Consider the following 19,688-nt stretch of genomic DNA (forward strand, 5'->3'; position numbering starts at 1 on the left):
TGCGTTTTCGTCTAGCGTTTTCGACGCGCGTTATACGCGCGTTTTTACCGCGCGTCAAAACCGCTCTAGTCAGGGGGTGTGAACTTATAGCTATAATATTCATGCCTCTTGATATAACTCAAAAGAGATCCTACTGCTTCGCTAGTATCGAATTTCATGGAACAAAAGATATGATTACTTGCTTTATCCATGGTAAAAAAAAAAAAAAAACTACCAACGGCATTGACCATAACAATAAAGATATATATAACTAGGTTCTTGTATAAAATAAATATTTAATATTGAAATCGTTGACTCTTTTGACTTTTGAGTATTTTGCTACCCGTGTAACTCGTTCGATTAATTATTTACAGTGCTTGGCATAATGCCGTCCAACAAATGTTCTGTGTTAGGCTGTAATAGTAGTTCAAATGTTAAAAAACATGTGTTTCCGTTGGATGATGATGATTTTAAGATGTGGATTTTAAGAACTGGGAATGAGAAGTTGGTGAATCTTTCAAAGCCTTATATTAGAAAAACGTATTTGGTTTGTACTGAACATTTTAGTTGTACTAGCTACAGCCCTGGTACTTCACGATTGAAGAAACATTCATTACCGAGTTTAAATTTACCAAGTATTTATTAATCATCAGTCATCGTAATTTGTGGTTATTTCTGTGCAGAGATTTAATCTCACGTTGAACTGGTTAATAAACTATTTCTATGCTTGTGAATTATTTATGTTTATATATCAATATTATTTGTGTGTTTATGCTGATTTTCATTTCTCATATTCAATCTGCTTGTGATTTTTCAAATGAAGGTAGGTAATGTTTATTTTATGTACCTATTAATTGTATTTGTATTTATATTTAAATTATAATAAAATAATTAATAATAATTATACTTATAATTATTTATTTTTTATTTATATTTATTTTATTATGTTTTATTTGTTACTCATACAGTCTCATACATACTTTAATTAATTTAATGTGTATACGTATACCATATTATTACCTATCATTAATACCTATTTTAAAAATAATAGTTTCATATTCAAATTTATTTTTTTTTCTCCGAACTGGTATTTCTAATTAAGTTAATTATCAAAAACCAAACCTAAGGACTTTATTTCTGTTAATTCTTTTATTTCAATTCAATTACAATCGCTTATTTGTTTAAAAGTTTTACTATGAAAATATATCATAAAATGTTTAATATTTTTATTATTGTTTTAATAACATTAAATTTTAGATACCTCATTAGTTTTGTTTACATTTATTGCCATTGTGATTTTATTAATTTATATGTGCTAATTTGAATAATAATTCATTCAATTTTTCCTTTTAAATTTGAATTCTGTAAACCTTTTATATAAATTATAAATAGTAATAGCCCTAAAACTGTTCCACGAGGTACAGAATGTATAAGAATCACAGGTTTACTACTTTAATTTTCTATATTACCTATTTGAGTTCTGAACTATTTAAGAGGTTACCTTCACTATTCAAAATTTCAATAAAATTATTTGCTTTTTAATTATTTTTACCCAATACCTTATAAATTACATTCCATTTACCTTTTATATTATTTTTTAAACTATACAGTTTATTAATTAAATATGTAGGAATTCATTGTACCCATGTAGTTGTATGTTGTACCTATGTACCTATAGTTTCATTCTAGTATCTGTATGTGTTTTTTTTTTTTTTTTGGTGGTAGTATGTAAATGTTTAAATGTTTATATTTTAAACAATATAATATAAATTTGTACTCGCTTATTATTTAGCTATACTTCCTTCTGTCTGTCCTGTAAACAAATCAACTGACATTACAATGGATGAATCTATGAATCTAATTAATGATAGCTGCTCATCACCTCTGGCGTTACCTTTACTTAATGTATCTCAAGGTAAGAATTAAACACATGACATATTTAAGTAAACTGTTATAACTACCTAATTAAATATTTTTTTAGCCACACCTTCAAAGGAATTAACTAGTTCTGTGAGCTCTGTTTACCAATCACCTAACACCTCATTTGAGTTTGTGAATGTTAGCTGCTCATCACCTTTGGCTATACCTTTATCACCTGAACTAACTGATGGTAATAAAATACATACTATTATCTTATTAAATTGTCATTACTAGCTCTTTTTTTTATTTATATAGAAACACCTATGATAAAATCAATATCTGGCTCTGTTGATGTAAGAGTTATTAAAAAGAAGGTGTGCTTGCTGAAACAGATTGGAATGAAAAATGTATCAGAATTAACACCAAGAAAAGGCAAACTATACGCAACGGCAAAAAAGTTAATCAAAAAAGTTAATTTAATTTCAAAGAAAACCTGTTCCTTGAAAACCCAATTAAAGATTGCTAAAAAATTTGTCATTTCTGATAGTTGTAACAATTTAGCTGACAAACTAAACAAAACAACGCTAGATTTTATTAAGACACAAGTCAATATTCAACACCGAAATCCAAAAGGCAGAAGATACACATTAGATGACAAAATTTTATCACTTTCCATATACAAAACTTCACCTAAAGGATATAGGTTTCTTTCATCAATATTTGCTCTTCCGTCAAGATCTACTTTAACATCAATGTTAAGTAGAATTCCATTTAAACCAGGAATAAATTTACACATTCAAGAAAACCTCAAACACCAGTCTAAAAAGTTAAAAGATATTGATAAAAACTGTATATTAATTTTTGATGAAATGGCGTTAAGTGCTGGATTAAGGTATGACAAAAAAAATTACATGATACTCGGCCTTCAGAAAAATCAGAATAACCAAACACCAAAGTTTGCTGATCATGCTCTAGTTTTTATGTTGAGAGGAATTGCTAAGAAGTGGAAACAGCCGTATGCTTATTATTATAGCACCAGCACTATTCAAACAGTTGATTTAGTGTCCTACTTGAAAGACGTTGTCAGAAGTGTAAACAAAACTGGTCTTAAAATTGTAGCAACTGTCTGTGACCAGGGAGGAACCAATCGAGCTGCAATCAATTATTTGATGTCTGAAACTTGTAAAAATTATACAGAACGTAATATGGAAAAAACAAATTTAGGTTTTGAAATTGATGGCCAGGAAATAATACCAATTTTTGATCCTCCGCATTTGTTAAAATGTATAAGAAACAACTTATTTAATAAAGATGTAGTTTTTGACATGGATGGTAACACTTATACAGCGTCTTGGGATCATATTGTTGCTATGTATGATTTCGATAAGAAAAATGAAGAATTTGAACTAAGAACCCTTGTAAAATTAAACGACAACCACATTAACATTGCCAGAAGCAAAATGAAGGTTTCGAATGCAGCACAAGTCTTCAGCCACAGAGTAGCTTCAACAATGAAATTGGTATCTGATAATGGTATGTGTATTTGATTGATTTATCTTTATATGTTTAAGTTACTAATATTATAATAAATTATACCTTTTTAGCCCCTAAAGGAAGTTTGCTGGCCAATGCTGTAGGCACAGCCAAATTTTGTCTATTCATGGATAAGACATTTGATTCAGTAAATGCCAGGACAATCAATCCTGAGTTGGGAAAACCACTACGAAGTGCAGTAACAGATAAATCTCCCCACATAGATCACTGGAAATATGCAATTAAGGTTTTTGAATCCATGAAGTTTGTCAACAAAACTAACGGTAAATCTACTATACCCCCTTGTATCAAAAACTGGATAATATCTCTAAAATCATTTCTATACCTTTGGATTCAACTGAAAAAACATAATTTTAAATATTTCTTGCCAAGGCATGTCAACCAGGATTCTTTAGAATGTTTTTTCGGTAGTGTTCGAAGTCATGGTGTCAGAAATATTAATCCAGATGCATATCAATTTGTTTGTTCATTTAAAACATTATTGATAAACAATTTCACATCCATAAAATCTGCTGGGAATTGTGAACACGATGACAGTGATGGAACATTGGATAATTTAAAGCAATTTATTGAAAGTGGCACAAATTGTTCATTGAAAGAACCAGAAGAAAATAATATAATTAATATACCCATGTTTGACCTACCAAATACATTTGATGTATGTGATTTCACTGATATGACAATTGGATATATAAGTGGATATTTAGCTCGTACGGTGCTAAAGGAAAATACATTTTGTAGACTTTGTAAAAATATTCTTATTTCAAATGTCAAAAATAATAATTTAATAAGAGTTAGAGATTATACAACTAAATCTTTACTTTATCCTAGTGAAAGCTTTCAAAAAATAATATATCAAATGTTGTATATTACCAAATATATTTTACTTAATATTGACAATGAAAGTATAGGCAAGCAATTGATATTGATATTTGAAATAAATATAGATTTTACAATTAAATGTCCTATTCATATTATAAAATATTTAATTTATGATAAATTCAAAAACTTTTTTCTGTTCACTTACATCAAACATATAAACCATATTTTAAACGGTTTGGATAGAAGTGATTATTCAAAAAGTACTGATATTATTAAAGCAGCTGCTTATAATTATTATTTAAAACATAAAAATAAAACATAAATTTAATATTTTGATTTTTGAATTATAAAAGTGTACAGAGATGAAGTGTATATTTATTTATGATTTTAATATGATTTATGATTGAAACTAAATTTGACTTGAAATTATTATAAAAAAACTAAAAATGTTAATGTATAAAATTGTTTGTGAAGATAAATACTATATTCTGTAGTATCTTCAATATTTGTTTAATTTATTTTTATATGAAAAAAAATGTGTTCATGTGATCATATTATGTATTATTATGTCATTAAAATTATTATCAAAAACTAAATATATTGTTAATCTTGAAACTACTTTTTTTTGTTTGAATATTTGTCAATATTTTATGAGATCATTAGCTTTTTATAATTTAATTTATGCATTAATATAATGAAGTATTAATATTTAATGTCATGTTATTTGTTGTGTATTTATATAATAAAAAAAAAACTTGTAAAATTTCTGTGTATGTTTTTGTAAAAATAAAAATAAAATATTTTAAATGATCAATTGTAGTTTTATTATACTTATTATGTAAGCTTAAGGTAATATGAAAATAACGGTATGACCAGTAAGAACAAACATACCTAATGTCCTTACCTAGTTAGGTATTTACTATTTAATAATATAATAAATAAAATAAATAATATGCAATGTACAAATTACAACATATTAATCGATATAACAGCATTAGATACTATCGATTTAAAGAACAATCGATTATACTAACTATCGATTTTTGTTGCAAAAGAGATTCACTCACTGCGCTAGTGTTCCCATTCTTCATGGTATCAGAATAAACTATCAAGTTGGCGTTCTAGGTATCTTTATTCTATGGCTCTAGTGTGGCGCGGCCCTAAGTAGAATGAAAGATTATAAGTAATTACTAATAACTAATTAGTAAAGTTACCGTCATGGTCGGCCCGGCGATAACGTAAACAGACAATATTATTTAAACATGGTTATACCTACATGATCTAATAATAACTAGTAAAACTAGTAAAATCATTACAGTATCTTATATAGTTATACATATAAAAATCATAATAATATCTTAGAGTATAATATTATTAATATTACGCCAGCTCGACAGCTGCTTTGTTGTATTCATTTCTTTTAGTAGTTTCAAAATACTAAATAGTATGAAAATAAACGTAGCTATGGATCGAACAAGTTATCTTGACATTGCACAGCCATAAAGTTATAAACAAAACATATCTATAATCTAAAATAAAAATAAATTTAGAATAAATTCAACAAATTTAATAATAATAATATATAATATCATTATTACCACCGCAGTGCTGCGTGCAGTACTAAATCGTTATATCGCGGACGGCGCGGACCTATTGTTGTTGCTCACTGTTAACTGTTAAATAATATTGTTTTGTGCAGTGCGCGAGTTTATTCATTATTCTTATACATGTTATAAACTTTAACTTTAAATTTTAATAAATGGGCAGAAAGACAACCAATCCCGTTAGTAAGTTGTTTTTGATTACAACCACCAAAGATGAATCGACTTGCGCCGTTCAAGGGTGTCGTAAACCACTCATGAAAGGACGTCATAGTCATAATTTAGAAACCCACATTCGGAGTTTCCATTCCATAAACAAAATATTGGACCAAGCTAAGAAGATACTAAAAGTAATAAAGTTCAAATATAAAGCGTCCATCAGATGATTCAACTGTTCAACTTTCATCAAAGGTAATAAATACCTATTAAATAACAACAAAATATTTTTACAATTGTATGCATATAGGTACAGTCTTGTAAAATACTTTTAAAATGCTATTATAAAAATGTATTTTACGAATAGTCGCATTGTATTTAAAATTTGAAAATAAATATAAGAATTTTTTTTTAAATTTATACTAGTATATAACATACATTTTGTATGTATATAATATATATTGTACATTTGTACATCAGTATAAGTATTAGGTAAATCAGGTATTAAGTAAATTATAATACTATATATTATGTTACTACTTAGTATACTTAGATAGATTTTAACATTTAAAAATAATAACATGTCAGACTATTTAGGAATTAAATAACTAGTACATATTTATTTATATTGATACAATTTAATTACAAAGTAATAAATAAAAGTGGTGTATTAATATGGAGCTATTTAAAAATTACAATACAAAACCCATAAATAATTGGTTTAGCATTTTATAATTTTAAATTTTAAACATTGTTATTAGTATATCACCTACTTTTACTATACAAAATTTTCATTTTTATAAATTCAATCTCATTACTATGCTTTTTAAATTTAATTTATAGACTAGATAAGATAAATCGTATCTTATCCTACTTATGAGTTAATATGATTATAATATTATCAGCGAAAAATTATTATTTTATTGATGTCAAATTGTGCGAAAATACTTGTTGAATACTTACAAGACTGATATTTATTTAACACTTGTTAATCCTCTTTAACTAGCTCTAATTTAAAATACATTTCATTTTATAGAAACGAGGTCCTTAGATAGCATGATTACAGTCCTTAAAAAAAGTCATTATGTACAATTGGATAAAGTTACATTTTGCAAGTACATGTACAAATGGTAATCGAATCTGTCTGTTAACTATATTCAATGATTCAGGTTTTAAAAATATTGAATCTCTGACACAAGCTATTGGTGAAGGTATACCACCAAATGAATTTATTAAAATATGTACCTAAATTAATTATTTCATGTATTTTGATTGAAATCTTAGGTTTTACTATTAACTCCCAGAATATAAAACATATTTTTGTGCTCAAAACTATATTAATGAAATAACAGAAAATATCAAAATAGTTTAGTGAGCTTGAAAATTGATTGTGTAAAACGTCATAACCGGTCCATAATGGAGTTAATATTCAGTTCATAAAAACATGAATGTTTGTTTTGGCTACCCTAGCAATGAAGGAAATAAACGAACAGCACACTGCTCAAAATTTAAAAATGGTATACTTAATTTATTAACAGCATTTTATCATATTGTGTACTAATTATATTGTATTTCCTATATTAGCTTTTGATGTATTGATATTTACAACATGAGAAAAGAACAAATTTACCAATTACATGTGATAATGCATCAAATATGGTTAAGTTAAGTAAAATTGTAAATATGAATGATGAATGTGAACCTGAAGCACCACATATTGAGGATTTGATTAATTTTGTGGATTCAGAGACAATGAGAGTGATGATGAATATGCCATTGAAGACGGAACATTACTATCAACAAATGATATAGTAAATCAACTTTCAATGAAGAAGTTGATGATCATGGTTGGTTTTTAAAACATAATAGTAATTCAAATAATAATATATTGTAATTTGATTTATATCTAGATAACTTGCAAGAAATTATTGTTGCTGCTATGGAACCTAAATCTATAACATCCTGTATTAGATGCTCTGTACACTCATTACAATTGTGTGTACTTGGTAGTATAAAATCAGCAGCCATATCTAATTGCATTCCCAAAGCTAGAGAGGTAATTTTAAAATATCAATGTCTTATCCTCCATTTTCATAGTTATTTAGTACATAAAAATTTTATTTTATAGATTGTAAAGAAACTACCCAGATAGCAATAAAATATTTATATGACATTGAAAAAATATTTTGTATGTAATGAACATGATTATATAAATGTTTTTTTTCTACATTTTTTTGATTACAAAAATGTTAAAATAATGGTTGGCCACTAAAGTTACATTTTATAAATATTATTTTAAGAATATTATAAGAATATTAATTTAAAAATATTATTAAAATATTATCAAAATAACATTTATAAAATATAACTTCAGTGGCCAACCATTGTTTTATAAATATTATTTAAATATTTTTGTAATTAAAAAAATGTAGAAAAAAAACATTTTTATATAATCATGTTCATTACATACTAAATATTTTTTGAATGTCATATAAATAATTTGAATTAGTTTAAAAATTATAAATGATTAGGTATATTTTTACTTTAGTTCTATTATAATAACGAGTATCTTAATATTATTTCAAATGTTATACCTTTTTATTATTAAAATGTAATATAATAATTACCATTTTTTTTTTTTTTATGCAAATTAAATATTTTATTATATATTATGTATTAGAATCATGTGATTAAATACAACAACAGCACCAATAAATTAAAATACTAATAATATAAACTTATATCAACAAATTTATTATTATAGTAGATATATTTTACTACAGTCATAATCATAAATAACAATGATTACATTTAATATTATTATAATGTATTTGATTGTAGTTCCACAGTTTTGTGCTCTCTAAATTTCGCACCAGCAATAAAAATTTTCATAGGTTGTTCCACATCAATTTTATCGTGCTTTTGATAACGTTTCATGTTTTTCACAGCATCTAAAATTTTAAACAAGTTGTAACATTTCTGTATCAACTTCATAGTAAAATGTCTATATAACTTACCAAATATAATGGAGCTAGCTCCAAGAGTTGAAAACACTTTTTTTTTTCTTTTGCCCCTTATAACTATACTCTTGTAGTAAAGAGTCTTTGAAAAGAAAACGCATCATAGCCCTTATGGTACTTGGTAATGTATTGTGCACATAACGAGCAAGTTCAGCCACCTAAAACATAAAATTATGGCATAATTATACTTAGGTACTTTAAAATTAATTTACACAATTAGTTATTAAACCCATATTTATATTAATTATATATTTTATTCATAAAGAAATATATAAAATTAAAAATATATAACAACTCACCAATTGCACCCTATAATTGTTATCTAACAGCTTATTTTCAAATGTTTGAAGAGCATCTTCATCCTCTAAAGGAAAATCACTGTTTAGTGATATAAATAAATCGGATACACTTGCATCTTTGTTCAATTCAATATTGCTGTTCATTGTGTTGTTTCTGATCATTTCATCAATTTTATCAATCTTTTCATGAAGTGATCTCATTTCATACTTCAAATTTAACACGTTACGGTTAATTTTTTCAAGAGTATCTAAATTAAATTTAAAATATCCGGAATTACTTATTGTTATCTTGATAATTTTTAGGCCTGATACAAAATATCTTGAAAATAGAAAATTTATTTTTAACTATATATCTATTTATATACTATCACAATTTTATTTTAAAAACCATTATTTACCATTATTTGATTATTATGAAATTTACTTGCTTACATTATTATACATATAATAGTATACAATAATGATATTTGATAAATACACTTTTAAATTTTATTAGATAATAAATAAAGGCAAAACAATATGATATTCTTTAATATGAGTAGATTTTAAGTTAAAACTGTAATAATTGTTATTTAATTTTTTAATACTATAATATTATTTTAAAATAAACTTTATCACATCATCAGTTTCCTGGCCATACAAATAAAATATATTATATTATATTATATATATATTTTATTGGCATGAAAGAAGTTTGGGAGTACCTCAAATTAACATAAATAATAAATACATATATACCATTTTTATCATTGAAGACATTATTTATCTGCTTTTGACTAGATTGAGAAGTACTTGCAATATAATTTTCATGAGTCACCTTAAATGGTGATGATGAAGTATTAATGATTGACGTAGTATGTTTGTTACTATCGAAAATTGAAACTTCTTGAATTTGATCTGAAATAATAATATATTGTAAATAATATAATGTAATAATATATAAAATATAATAATAAAATATAATGTAAATAATATATTGTAAATTATAATTAAAATTTTAGCTATTTTCATTATTATACACAAAGTAAATATTATACTAAAAACAATTTATAATTTAGTAAATCAATTTATTTACCAGGATTTTTTAGTTTTTGAAATTTGTTTGACATAATATATGGGCTACGTGAAGAACAATTGCCGAAGTCTAGTTTTTCCTTGCTGAGAAATGTTTGGGCGATGACAATTTACCTGTAATAATTATATGTTCTAATAAGCATTTAATATTACTAAATAATAAATGTATAAATACCTAATACTTAAAATTATCTCAAAGTATTTATTTACATCATTATCAATATATACATATGTGCAAAGCAAATACTATTATATTTAAACTATAACTAACTAATTCATAAGCAGATAACGGAATTATTGAGTCTAATATGATATTCTATAAAATATTTAAATAATGATAATAAAAAAAAAAAATATTTAATAAAAATAGATCAGATTTTCACAGATTTAATAACTAGGTAAATCATTATCCAATAGTAATATTAAGCATCAGAAATTAATTTTCATAAATTTTTTAATAATGATATCATCAATGAGTATTTATAAATTAATAAAAAGTTAAGATTATTATAATTACATACTAGTATAAATTGAATTAAATTAAATATGCCCTGGTATAAATGTAATTTTAAAGAATTAATCACGATAGTAATATTTTATATGGCTATTGGCAATATATATTAATGAGATGAGGAAAACATGATACATTTTCAATTTTTCAAAAATGCAAACATAACATTAATTTTACCTTGAATAGTATTTAATGCTGGTGAGTATAGTGGATCAGTATCACTATCATCTGAAATTACAAAATAAAATTAAAAAAAAAATATATAATAATAATATATTAAGTACAAATATTACAAGTATTACAAGTAGTTATAAAAATGTTTATGTTTTGGTAGAATGAATAATTGGTAGAGCAATAAATTTATTATTATTAGGTAAAAGTATAACTTTTTTTTTAATACTACCAATTTTATACCAATTAAAGTTATTATACAATTCATCAACTATATAAATGCCTAATTTGGATGATTTTATAGGATTATTAAACATTATGTGTTTGTTTTTAAATTTTTTACATATTAAAATAACTTCATATAAATTTTTGTTGCATATTATATTAAAAACTTTTACAACATCATCATCAGTAGTTAGAAGGTAGGAATCAGCTTCTATGTTTGTTTTTATTGTCATTGTTTCCAATACGATACAGGTAAATTAGTCTCCTTTCAATGCATTTTCTAATATTGGTCCACGTACATGTAGTCCACTAAGTTGATATGGAGCAATTTGAGTTTGAATTTTAGTTTTTAAATTACAGATTTCATTATACCTTTTGACAATTTGTTGCAAAGGCTTATCCGGTTTCCTCAACATTTTTTTTAGAGAACCCATGAAATTTTCAAACGGAAATGCTGAACAGTTATCAAGTGGTCCAAATTTATCATAGTCATCACAAATATGTGTCAGGCCATGTACATTATGGGATATCAGATAAGAACCATAAATATTTTCAAAGTTTTTTACAAAATTGTCTAATAATTTTCTGGCAATATTGATAAATTTAGCATGGTCTGGACTGAGCAGTAAAATCATTGCTACACTCAAACCAAAAAAATGTTTCCAATGTTCAGTAGTCAATACATTTTTAGTCACAGTTGTACCAACATATAACAAAAACATGCGAAACTCTGTTGCCTTCCAACGGTTTACTTCATCAAGTTTACGAGTTTTCCTGGCAAACTCGCATGGAATATTAACTTTAATATCTTCAAGATGTTTTGATATTTCTCTGATTTTCCATGAAGGATATCTAATACTTACTGGACCTTTGATCCACAAAAGAATCAATTTCCTAACAACACCAAGACACACTAAATGCATGTAATCCAGTGAAAAATCACTTACTACATCAAATGAAGGTAATGTTGATATGAGAGATACATTACCAACATGATGGTCTTCATTGGATTGCATTACATAATTTTCATGTGTCCTCTTAGATGGACACCTTGTAGGCGAAGTAAAGGGAAAACACAATCTATTTGATAAATATAAACCTTCATGTTCGCACCTTGAACACGAAAAAAATCCACTGTGTCCTTTAGTTTTTAATAAAAACGATTTTGCTGGTGCATCACAGCAAAATGTGTCTATATACAAATTATACACTTTATTATTAATACAAATACCAGTATTATTTAATAAATGTGCTTCATCAGTAAATGATTTAATAAAAGTGTTGCTATCAGCAGGTTTTTCTTTGCCACAATAAAGTCCAATTAGAAAAACTTTATTGTTTTCTGGACGAATGTATGCTAGTATAGGCCAAAATTGTTCTGGATTACTTTTAAAAATTGGTAACCCATCAACTCCTACCACAATATGGATATCATTATTATCTTTCAAACATTCTGGAAAATTGTTTTTAATACCATTCAATATACCAAAATGGTGATATATTCCAGGTTCAACAGCATCAAAATTATAGGGCTCAACAGTTTTTGATTGCAAAATAGTCCTTGAATCTTTAGGCAAATCTTTAAAACATTTATGTTGTTTTAAAACAACTAATAGTTTATTTAATGCATTTTGTGGAATATTAAAATCAACAGCCCACTTAGCAATTAATGTACGGAAAAGAAAAGTTTGATCATATGTTTCATTTATAAAATAATCTACATCTTGTTCAGATTCTGATGAAGATGAAGTAAATATTACGCTTTTTTTTTTATTTAAAAAGTCAAAAGTTAAATCTTGATTTTTTACTATTTCTTGAAGGTTCTGATTGGTAGAAGATTTGTCAATTGTTGCATTTAGTGGTTGAAAGCCTGATTGATTGTTTGTTTGAGAAGAAAAATTGCTATTTATTGTAGTAGGACCATAATTTGAATCACCCATAACAATTCCATTATCCCTTTCTAATTCTTCTTGAATTCGTCTTCGTTTTGATCGAGCACTTAAATGAGATTTTTTTTTAAAATCCATCTTGCAAAATCTAATAGAAATTAAAGCAGTAGTTCCCATAAAACCGCAGGAGTATATATATATTATTGTTATTATCCATACATAATAATTGAATAATTTGTGTCCAATAAGTATATAATTATAGTATAATTACAAAAATATAAAAAGTTAAAATTGATAGAATTTATGATAAATATTAAGTTTTAAACAAATGTCTAAAAATTATGTGTTTAAAATTATATTTTTGGGATATATGTACTATATGTACCTACTGCACTGGGTATAACTTTCACATTTTAAATATTTTATTATATGTAGTAGGTGCATTTGGGTATATATATATTATATAATATATAATGGGCTTACACCCAATAGTACTAGTGTAAGATTTAATAATATTTCACAATTTTATACTTCATGAAAATGAAATATTATAATACTACATGCATATGTAATATATGTAAGTACCTAAAATGTGTGCATATATTCTTGTATGAGTATTTAGTTGGATAATACTTATATAAATATATAATAGAGTAAGTGAGACAACTTTTTATTTCAAAATGTAAAACAAAATAAAAATAAAATCTAGTAGTAAATAGTACCTAAAATTACCTACCTATAAAATAATAGTACCTAGGTAGGTACTCAACTTTTTAGATACCAAATAATTATTAAATCAATGACAAATAATTTTACACTAATTTCTAACAAGAAATTAATTAATATTCTCTTCCCATCACTGAATATTAATAATAATAATAATAATAATAATAATAATACTATCGAGTAAACAGTTGAAATAACTATATAGTGTAGTTATGTTGTGTAAGATCAGTTTATGAACCTAACTATTAATAAAAACAAAATAAAACATAAAACATTAAAAATTTAAGAATCATATAGGTACCTAGGAATTTACTGATTCACTATATTGTGTTATATATTTATATTATATTATATTATTTCCATTATATTATACACATTAAAACTAAAATAAGTAGGTACGTTGTACGTACTACGTGCAATATATTTTAATATTACTTACACATTACTCATGGATAGGAATAAGTATATTAATTGAGAATTTTAGAAATGTATAAAATAAAACATTTTAAATAGATAGAAATCAGATTTTTAAAGAATAATAATATAGGTACCTACTATTAATAATATAATATATTATACTATATATACTATTAAATTTATACTATTTTTACCTACCTATAGTAATAAGTAACAACTAACAACTTACAATTGTATTTTAAACAATAAAAAAAAATTAAAAATTAAAAATTGTATGTACCTTATTATATTACTTACCTATAAAACAGTTGTCTGGGTAGACAGTAGACACTTCTGTAGTAGTGTAGTTTATTGAATATAATAATATAATGATTATTAATTAATAGCCAAAGTGCCAAAGCCAATCGTAAAATTATAATAATATTTCACCAGTATGTCCAAAGTAAAATGTAAATGTGCACAATACTGTAAAATCACTAAAATCTGAACAATATTATGATACCTACATAGACACGGAGTATTTACTATTTACGAGTCGCGGCTATATTATTATGTAATACGACCTTCGACGTTCTATGGAAAAATAACAGTAAAAAGATGTATATTTATTGTGACTGCAAGACACACAGACGGTTATTACTGGGAAAATCCTGAATCGGGTAAATCCATTCGTCATTTATCATCGTCTTCGCCATCGTCCGATAGCCGTATTTCTAATTTTAAATTAAAGTGGAGAATAATTTTATACAGATAATATTTTAGTCGGTGACGACTATTATTATATATTTATATAATAATGGTTACTACTACAGTGTTAACACTATTTTTTTATAGACCAACTATGCGATTTTAAATCGGCTCGATTTTATTCGCTTAAACGTTACAACACAAAGCATATAATATAATCAATAATCATTTTACGCAGTTAAAACTTTAAAAGCCGCAGCAGATAATATCATCATTACCTATTTAATATTTTAATTATTTGATATAAAAATTAAAACAACCGTGGAAACACGCGCTAACATGATTACGCGTATGTAATGCGGACCGTGGACGCACGATTAATAACTTTACTCGGTTTATATATTATGAATAGCTGAATTACCCGGCGTTATAGTAAGGAATGTATACATTTAAATTTGAAATATCTTATTTTTCTTTCAAAATTAGTAAGAACAGTATTTAAGTATTATAAGAACTACGATGGACAAAGATGCCTTAAAATAGTTAAAATCCATTGTAAATAAATAGGTACTCCAAGAATAAAAAAAGCTAGAGCCGCTATATAAAGAGGTCCTCGGGAGAGGATGATGGAGTCTAATATAAGGCCATAAAAACATAAAATCTATTGTCTTATAGTCTTATACACATAAAAATACATATATAATTTAAATAGGTACTTTAAAACTAAAATCCCAGTCATTAATATTATAAAACAATTATTATATTATTTCATTTTTAATATTATATTAATCAAATATTAAAAATATAATTTAAACAATCCATTTTTGATAACACAATGATAATATATTAAGAATATTATTTAAACAATCCATATTTATAACATAATAATAATATATTCAGAATATTATTTTATTATTTCGATTGTGATGTCATTTGTAATACATTCATAATATAATTTAAACAATTCGTTTTTAATAACATATTAATAATATAATCAGAATATTATTTCATTATTTCATTTATAATTTCATATTAATAATATATTCATAATATTATTTAATGAACGATTATTTCATGTCATATTAATAATATATTCATAATATTATTTAATGAACGATTATTTAATGTTACATTAATATTTTTCTTATAATATAATAATTTAAAATATAATAGTAATAATTTACGAAAATAGGCATAATAAATATTATCATTCCGAAAATGCTATCTGGGTAAGAACTCCCAAATATGCATGTTGGCTGAAAAGGAAAAATTTAAAATATGCAATTATCGATATTGAGACCAGATGGAACTCAATGTATAACATGCTCTATAGGTTATTAGAACTCAAAGAATTCTGTTTGTCACATGAGGAGACTAACCCAGACCTACATCTAAAAACTGTGAATGGGAGTCTATACAAAGTGTTGTTAGTTAATTATTTAATTATATTAATTTCTAAAATATTAATTATCTTCTTTTAAGGCGGTTGAAAGTAGGTCGTTTTTTCGTGCATTTATACCAATAAGCAAAAGAAAAATAAACACATTTCCAGAAGTCCAATTTTCATTTTGAAAATATGTAAGGATTTGTTTACTCCTTGTCTGTGTTATGTAGGAAATAAATTTTTTATTTAATGTTTTTTAGTAACAATAAAGTAAAAGTGAATTTTGGGAAAAAAAGAAAATTAATTTGGCACTATATTAATTAAACAATAGAAAAAATCGAAAATCCATTTCCTACATAACCTAGAAAACAGAATAATGAATTTAAATGTGTTTTCAAAATTAAAATCGGGCTTTTGGTACTGGGTTTATTTTTCTTCCGCTTTTTGGGACTTTCATAGCCGCATAGGAGTTGAAACATTTTCAATTGCAAAATATAGTGACCTGTGACTGCGCGTAGGTACGCTATACAGATTTCCGAGAATCTTAGCCGCGACTATTTGACGGGCGATAAGAAATCAATTACATAATATCATAATGATACACAGCTGCTAATAAAATATTATTCAGTATATTATGTCATTGTGATTCAGTCCGTGCACGTTTCTATTTGTACTCACTACCAATTTTATTTTTTTGTGGTAAAAATGAGTAATTGGCGTTTTGGTAATAAAAAACGAGCTAAATTATTCATAAGACGAAAAAAATTGAAACACAATTTGGCAAATTTACAAAAAAAAAAATAAAGAAATTCAAGAACTCGATAATGACGACAGCAATAACGTTTCAGAAGTAAACAATAATCAGGTAAGATGTTGTTCAATAATGTGATATTATAATTATTTTAAATCTCAGTGGTATTTTTACGTATACATATATATATATATTATATATCCTTTTTTTTTCATAGAGTATAAACACATCAAACCATAGTAATGAGACATATTATGATGTACACGACGATAACAGGTAATATTTTTGAAATTGAAACATAATTATATTATAATAACTGAACAATTATTCAACATTTAAATTTAAATTTCTAAAATATAAATAGAACATTTTTATAAATTCCTAACACAAAATAATTTTCAAATTTTCGTGATTTTGAAGACTTGTCAAAATTTTGGTGACACGTCAAAATACCTCCATTAAAAATATCTACGTCAAAATATCTCCGACAAAATATCTCCATTAAAAATATCTCCGTCAAAATTATCTCTAATACAAAATATCTCCGACTAATTTATTATTATTTTTTCACTTATCGTATTTATTTCACATAATCGTAAAAAAATTATTTTCAAAAAATATAAAAAATATAAAATAAAATAAATAAAATATCTATTATTTCCCTCAAAATCGTCAAAAAAAAAAAATAAATATATATATATATTTTAGAATTTAATGTTTTGAGCGATTCCTCTTAAATAAAGAAGAGCTGGAGTTTCATTGAAGTTTTTCACTACGTTAAATATCATTTCATCGTGGTTCTTATATTTTTTCTTTTTTTTTGGACTAGGCTCTCCAGAAATTAATTTTTCTAACCGAACCTGTAAAATATACATTTATTTTTTAATATAAGTTTTTCTATTCAATATTTTAAATTTGTATGATACAATACCTCTTGTAAAGCTTGTTCTTGTTTTAAAAACGTGATAAACTTCCAAATGGTAACGTGATTTGCTCCTAATGCTGAATTAAAGGCATGGTGCCAGCCTTCAACTGAGTTGTTTGTGCGAGGTTTATTTTTTAAAACTCTCTCATAGCAATTCCACATACTGATTTGAAATTTAGACGGGCGTCTACGATTACGTGTTGAGCGACCGATCCAAGTATCTTCGAAGTAGTCTACTAACGTCGATAAATTGTTTTCATTATTAACAAAATAAGCTGAATCAACTAAAAAAAGTATTTTTAATACAAAAATATTATTAAAACAAAATGTAACACATACCAGTTTCATCCATTGTTGACGTAAAGCATGAGCTGCATTTATATTTTTGATAATCGACACAACGCCAAATAAATTTATCACTACCCTTTTTATAATATGAATGCATATATCCGTCGTTTATTAAAAGTTGTTTGCCTTTTTGGCTTTTAACAAATTTTAAAGGCATATTTTGTGGTAGTACGTTAACACTCACGCGTAATAGTCGTAATAGTCGTAATACTAATGTCCCGCAGTGTCAGTGTGTGACACAGTTCCGGCTCTCTCGTCTAAATTGTTATCTGTATAGGTACAAATTTACCTATACATTTAAAATTACTAAATTTGTATTGGTAGGCGGACCATGATATAGGGAAGTACAAAGTTCAATCACAATCATCGTCAATAACTTTTTCTTTATCAGCTGATGGCTATAGCATAAATCGTTTTTATTTATGTTCGAGGGAATCGGGACTCGGGAGATATTTTGTATTGGAGATAATTTTGACGGAGATATTTTATACTGGAGATATTTTGACAGAGATTTTTTGACGGAGATATTTTTAATAGAGATATTTTGTCATATAACCAAAATTTTTGAATACTGTTATACAAAAATACTGTAGATTTACGCTCAACATTCTTTTAATTGACTTATGCTCGATTTTATTTATAATCATTGTAAGCAAAACTTATGGACAACATTGTATTAAATTTTGGACTGCTAAATATTTTGCAAATAGTCTTGGTTTTTGACGAATTTTGTTTACAGATATTTAAAAAAAATGTATGGACAACCTTGTACCATATTTTAAAATCTTAGGTATAAATACCTACAATTTTAGCATATTGTATAATATACTATTCTAATTTCTTTTCACTAGGTTCATTTGTGGCGGTAGACGTATTGTTAATATAAATTATTTATTTGATTCGATTCAGAAAATCAACCACCCACTTTTTGGATGCTCGTTTAAAGATCTTACTTTGATAAACGAAAAAAAAAATGGTTTTTATTCCGAATTTATTTTTAAGTGTACGATGTGCAACAAATTAGAAGTCATAACAACTGAATGTAATAATTCTTCGTCGGTGTGCATAAATACAGCAGTGGTTACAGCAGTTGTAAATACTGGACAAGGATTTTCCCAATTGGACACTTTTACAGCAGTTTTAAATATGCCGAATATGTCCAATCCAAGTTATCAAAAATATCACAATGACGTAAAAAAGCACACCGAAGATTTGGCTTTTGAAGCGATGATTGATGCTGGCAAAGAAGAAGCTGCGTTAGCTGTAATGGAAAATAATGTCAATGAAAA

The 19,688-nt window shown here is 25.6% G+C and overlaps 2 protein-coding genes across 2 annotated transcripts; both read left to right on the plus strand.

The window, feature by feature from the left end:
- The first annotated feature begins 364 nt into the window (after positions 1 to 364).
- Positions 365 to 1,905, plus strand: LOC112592279. Its single transcript, XM_025336292.1, has 2 exons — positions 365 to 614; positions 1,772 to 1,905. Exons 1-2 carry the CDS (start codon positions 365 to 367, stop codon positions 1,903 to 1,905), a joined length of 384 nt encoding a protein of 127 aa, XP_025192077.1.
- Positions 1,906 to 3,164: 1,259 nt separating this feature from the next.
- Positions 3,165 to 8,124, plus strand: LOC112592273. The gene is made up of 5 exons (XM_025336285.1): positions 3,165 to 3,372; positions 3,444 to 4,298; positions 7,722 to 7,823; positions 7,883 to 8,028; positions 8,101 to 8,124. The coding sequence occupies exons 1-5, from the start codon at positions 3,165 to 3,167 to the stop codon at positions 8,122 to 8,124; spliced, it is 1,335 nt and encodes a 444-aa protein (XP_025192070.1).
- Positions 8,125 to 19,688: the final 11,564 nt, after the last annotated feature.

The sequence above is a fragment of the Melanaphis sacchari genome, unplaced genomic scaffold, assembly GCF_002803265.2.
Source record: "Melanaphis sacchari strain LSU unplaced genomic scaffold, SCAv2.0 Contig165_pilon_pilon, whole genome shotgun sequence".
In the NCBI taxonomy this organism is placed as follows: Eukaryota; Metazoa; Arthropoda; class Insecta; order Hemiptera; family Aphididae; genus Melanaphis; species Melanaphis sacchari.

What these genes read in the sequence shown, in the direction of transcription:
- LOC112592279 (XM_025336292.1), top strand. Translation starts at nt 365, where the DNA reads ATGCCGTCCAACAAATGTTCTGTGTTAGGCTGTAATAGTAGTTCAAAT. An exon ending in ACCGAGTTTAAATTTACCAA is followed by an intron (nt 615 to 1,771) that starts GTATTTATTAAT and finishes CTTATTATTTAG; the next exon opens with CTATACTTCCTTCTGTCTGT.
- LOC112592273 (XM_025336285.1), top strand. Translation starts at nt 3,165, where the DNA reads ATGGATGGTAACACTTATACAGCGTCTTGGGATCATATTGTTGCTATG. An exon ending in GAAATTGGTATCTGATAATG is followed by an intron (nt 3,373 to 3,443) that starts GTATGTGTATTT and finishes ATACCTTTTTAG; the next exon opens with CCCCTAAAGGAAGTTTGCTG. An exon ending in GCATTCCCAAAGCTAGAGAG is followed by an intron (nt 8,029 to 8,100) that starts GTAATTTTAAAA and finishes TTTATTTTATAG; the next exon opens with ATTGTAAAGAAACTACCCAG.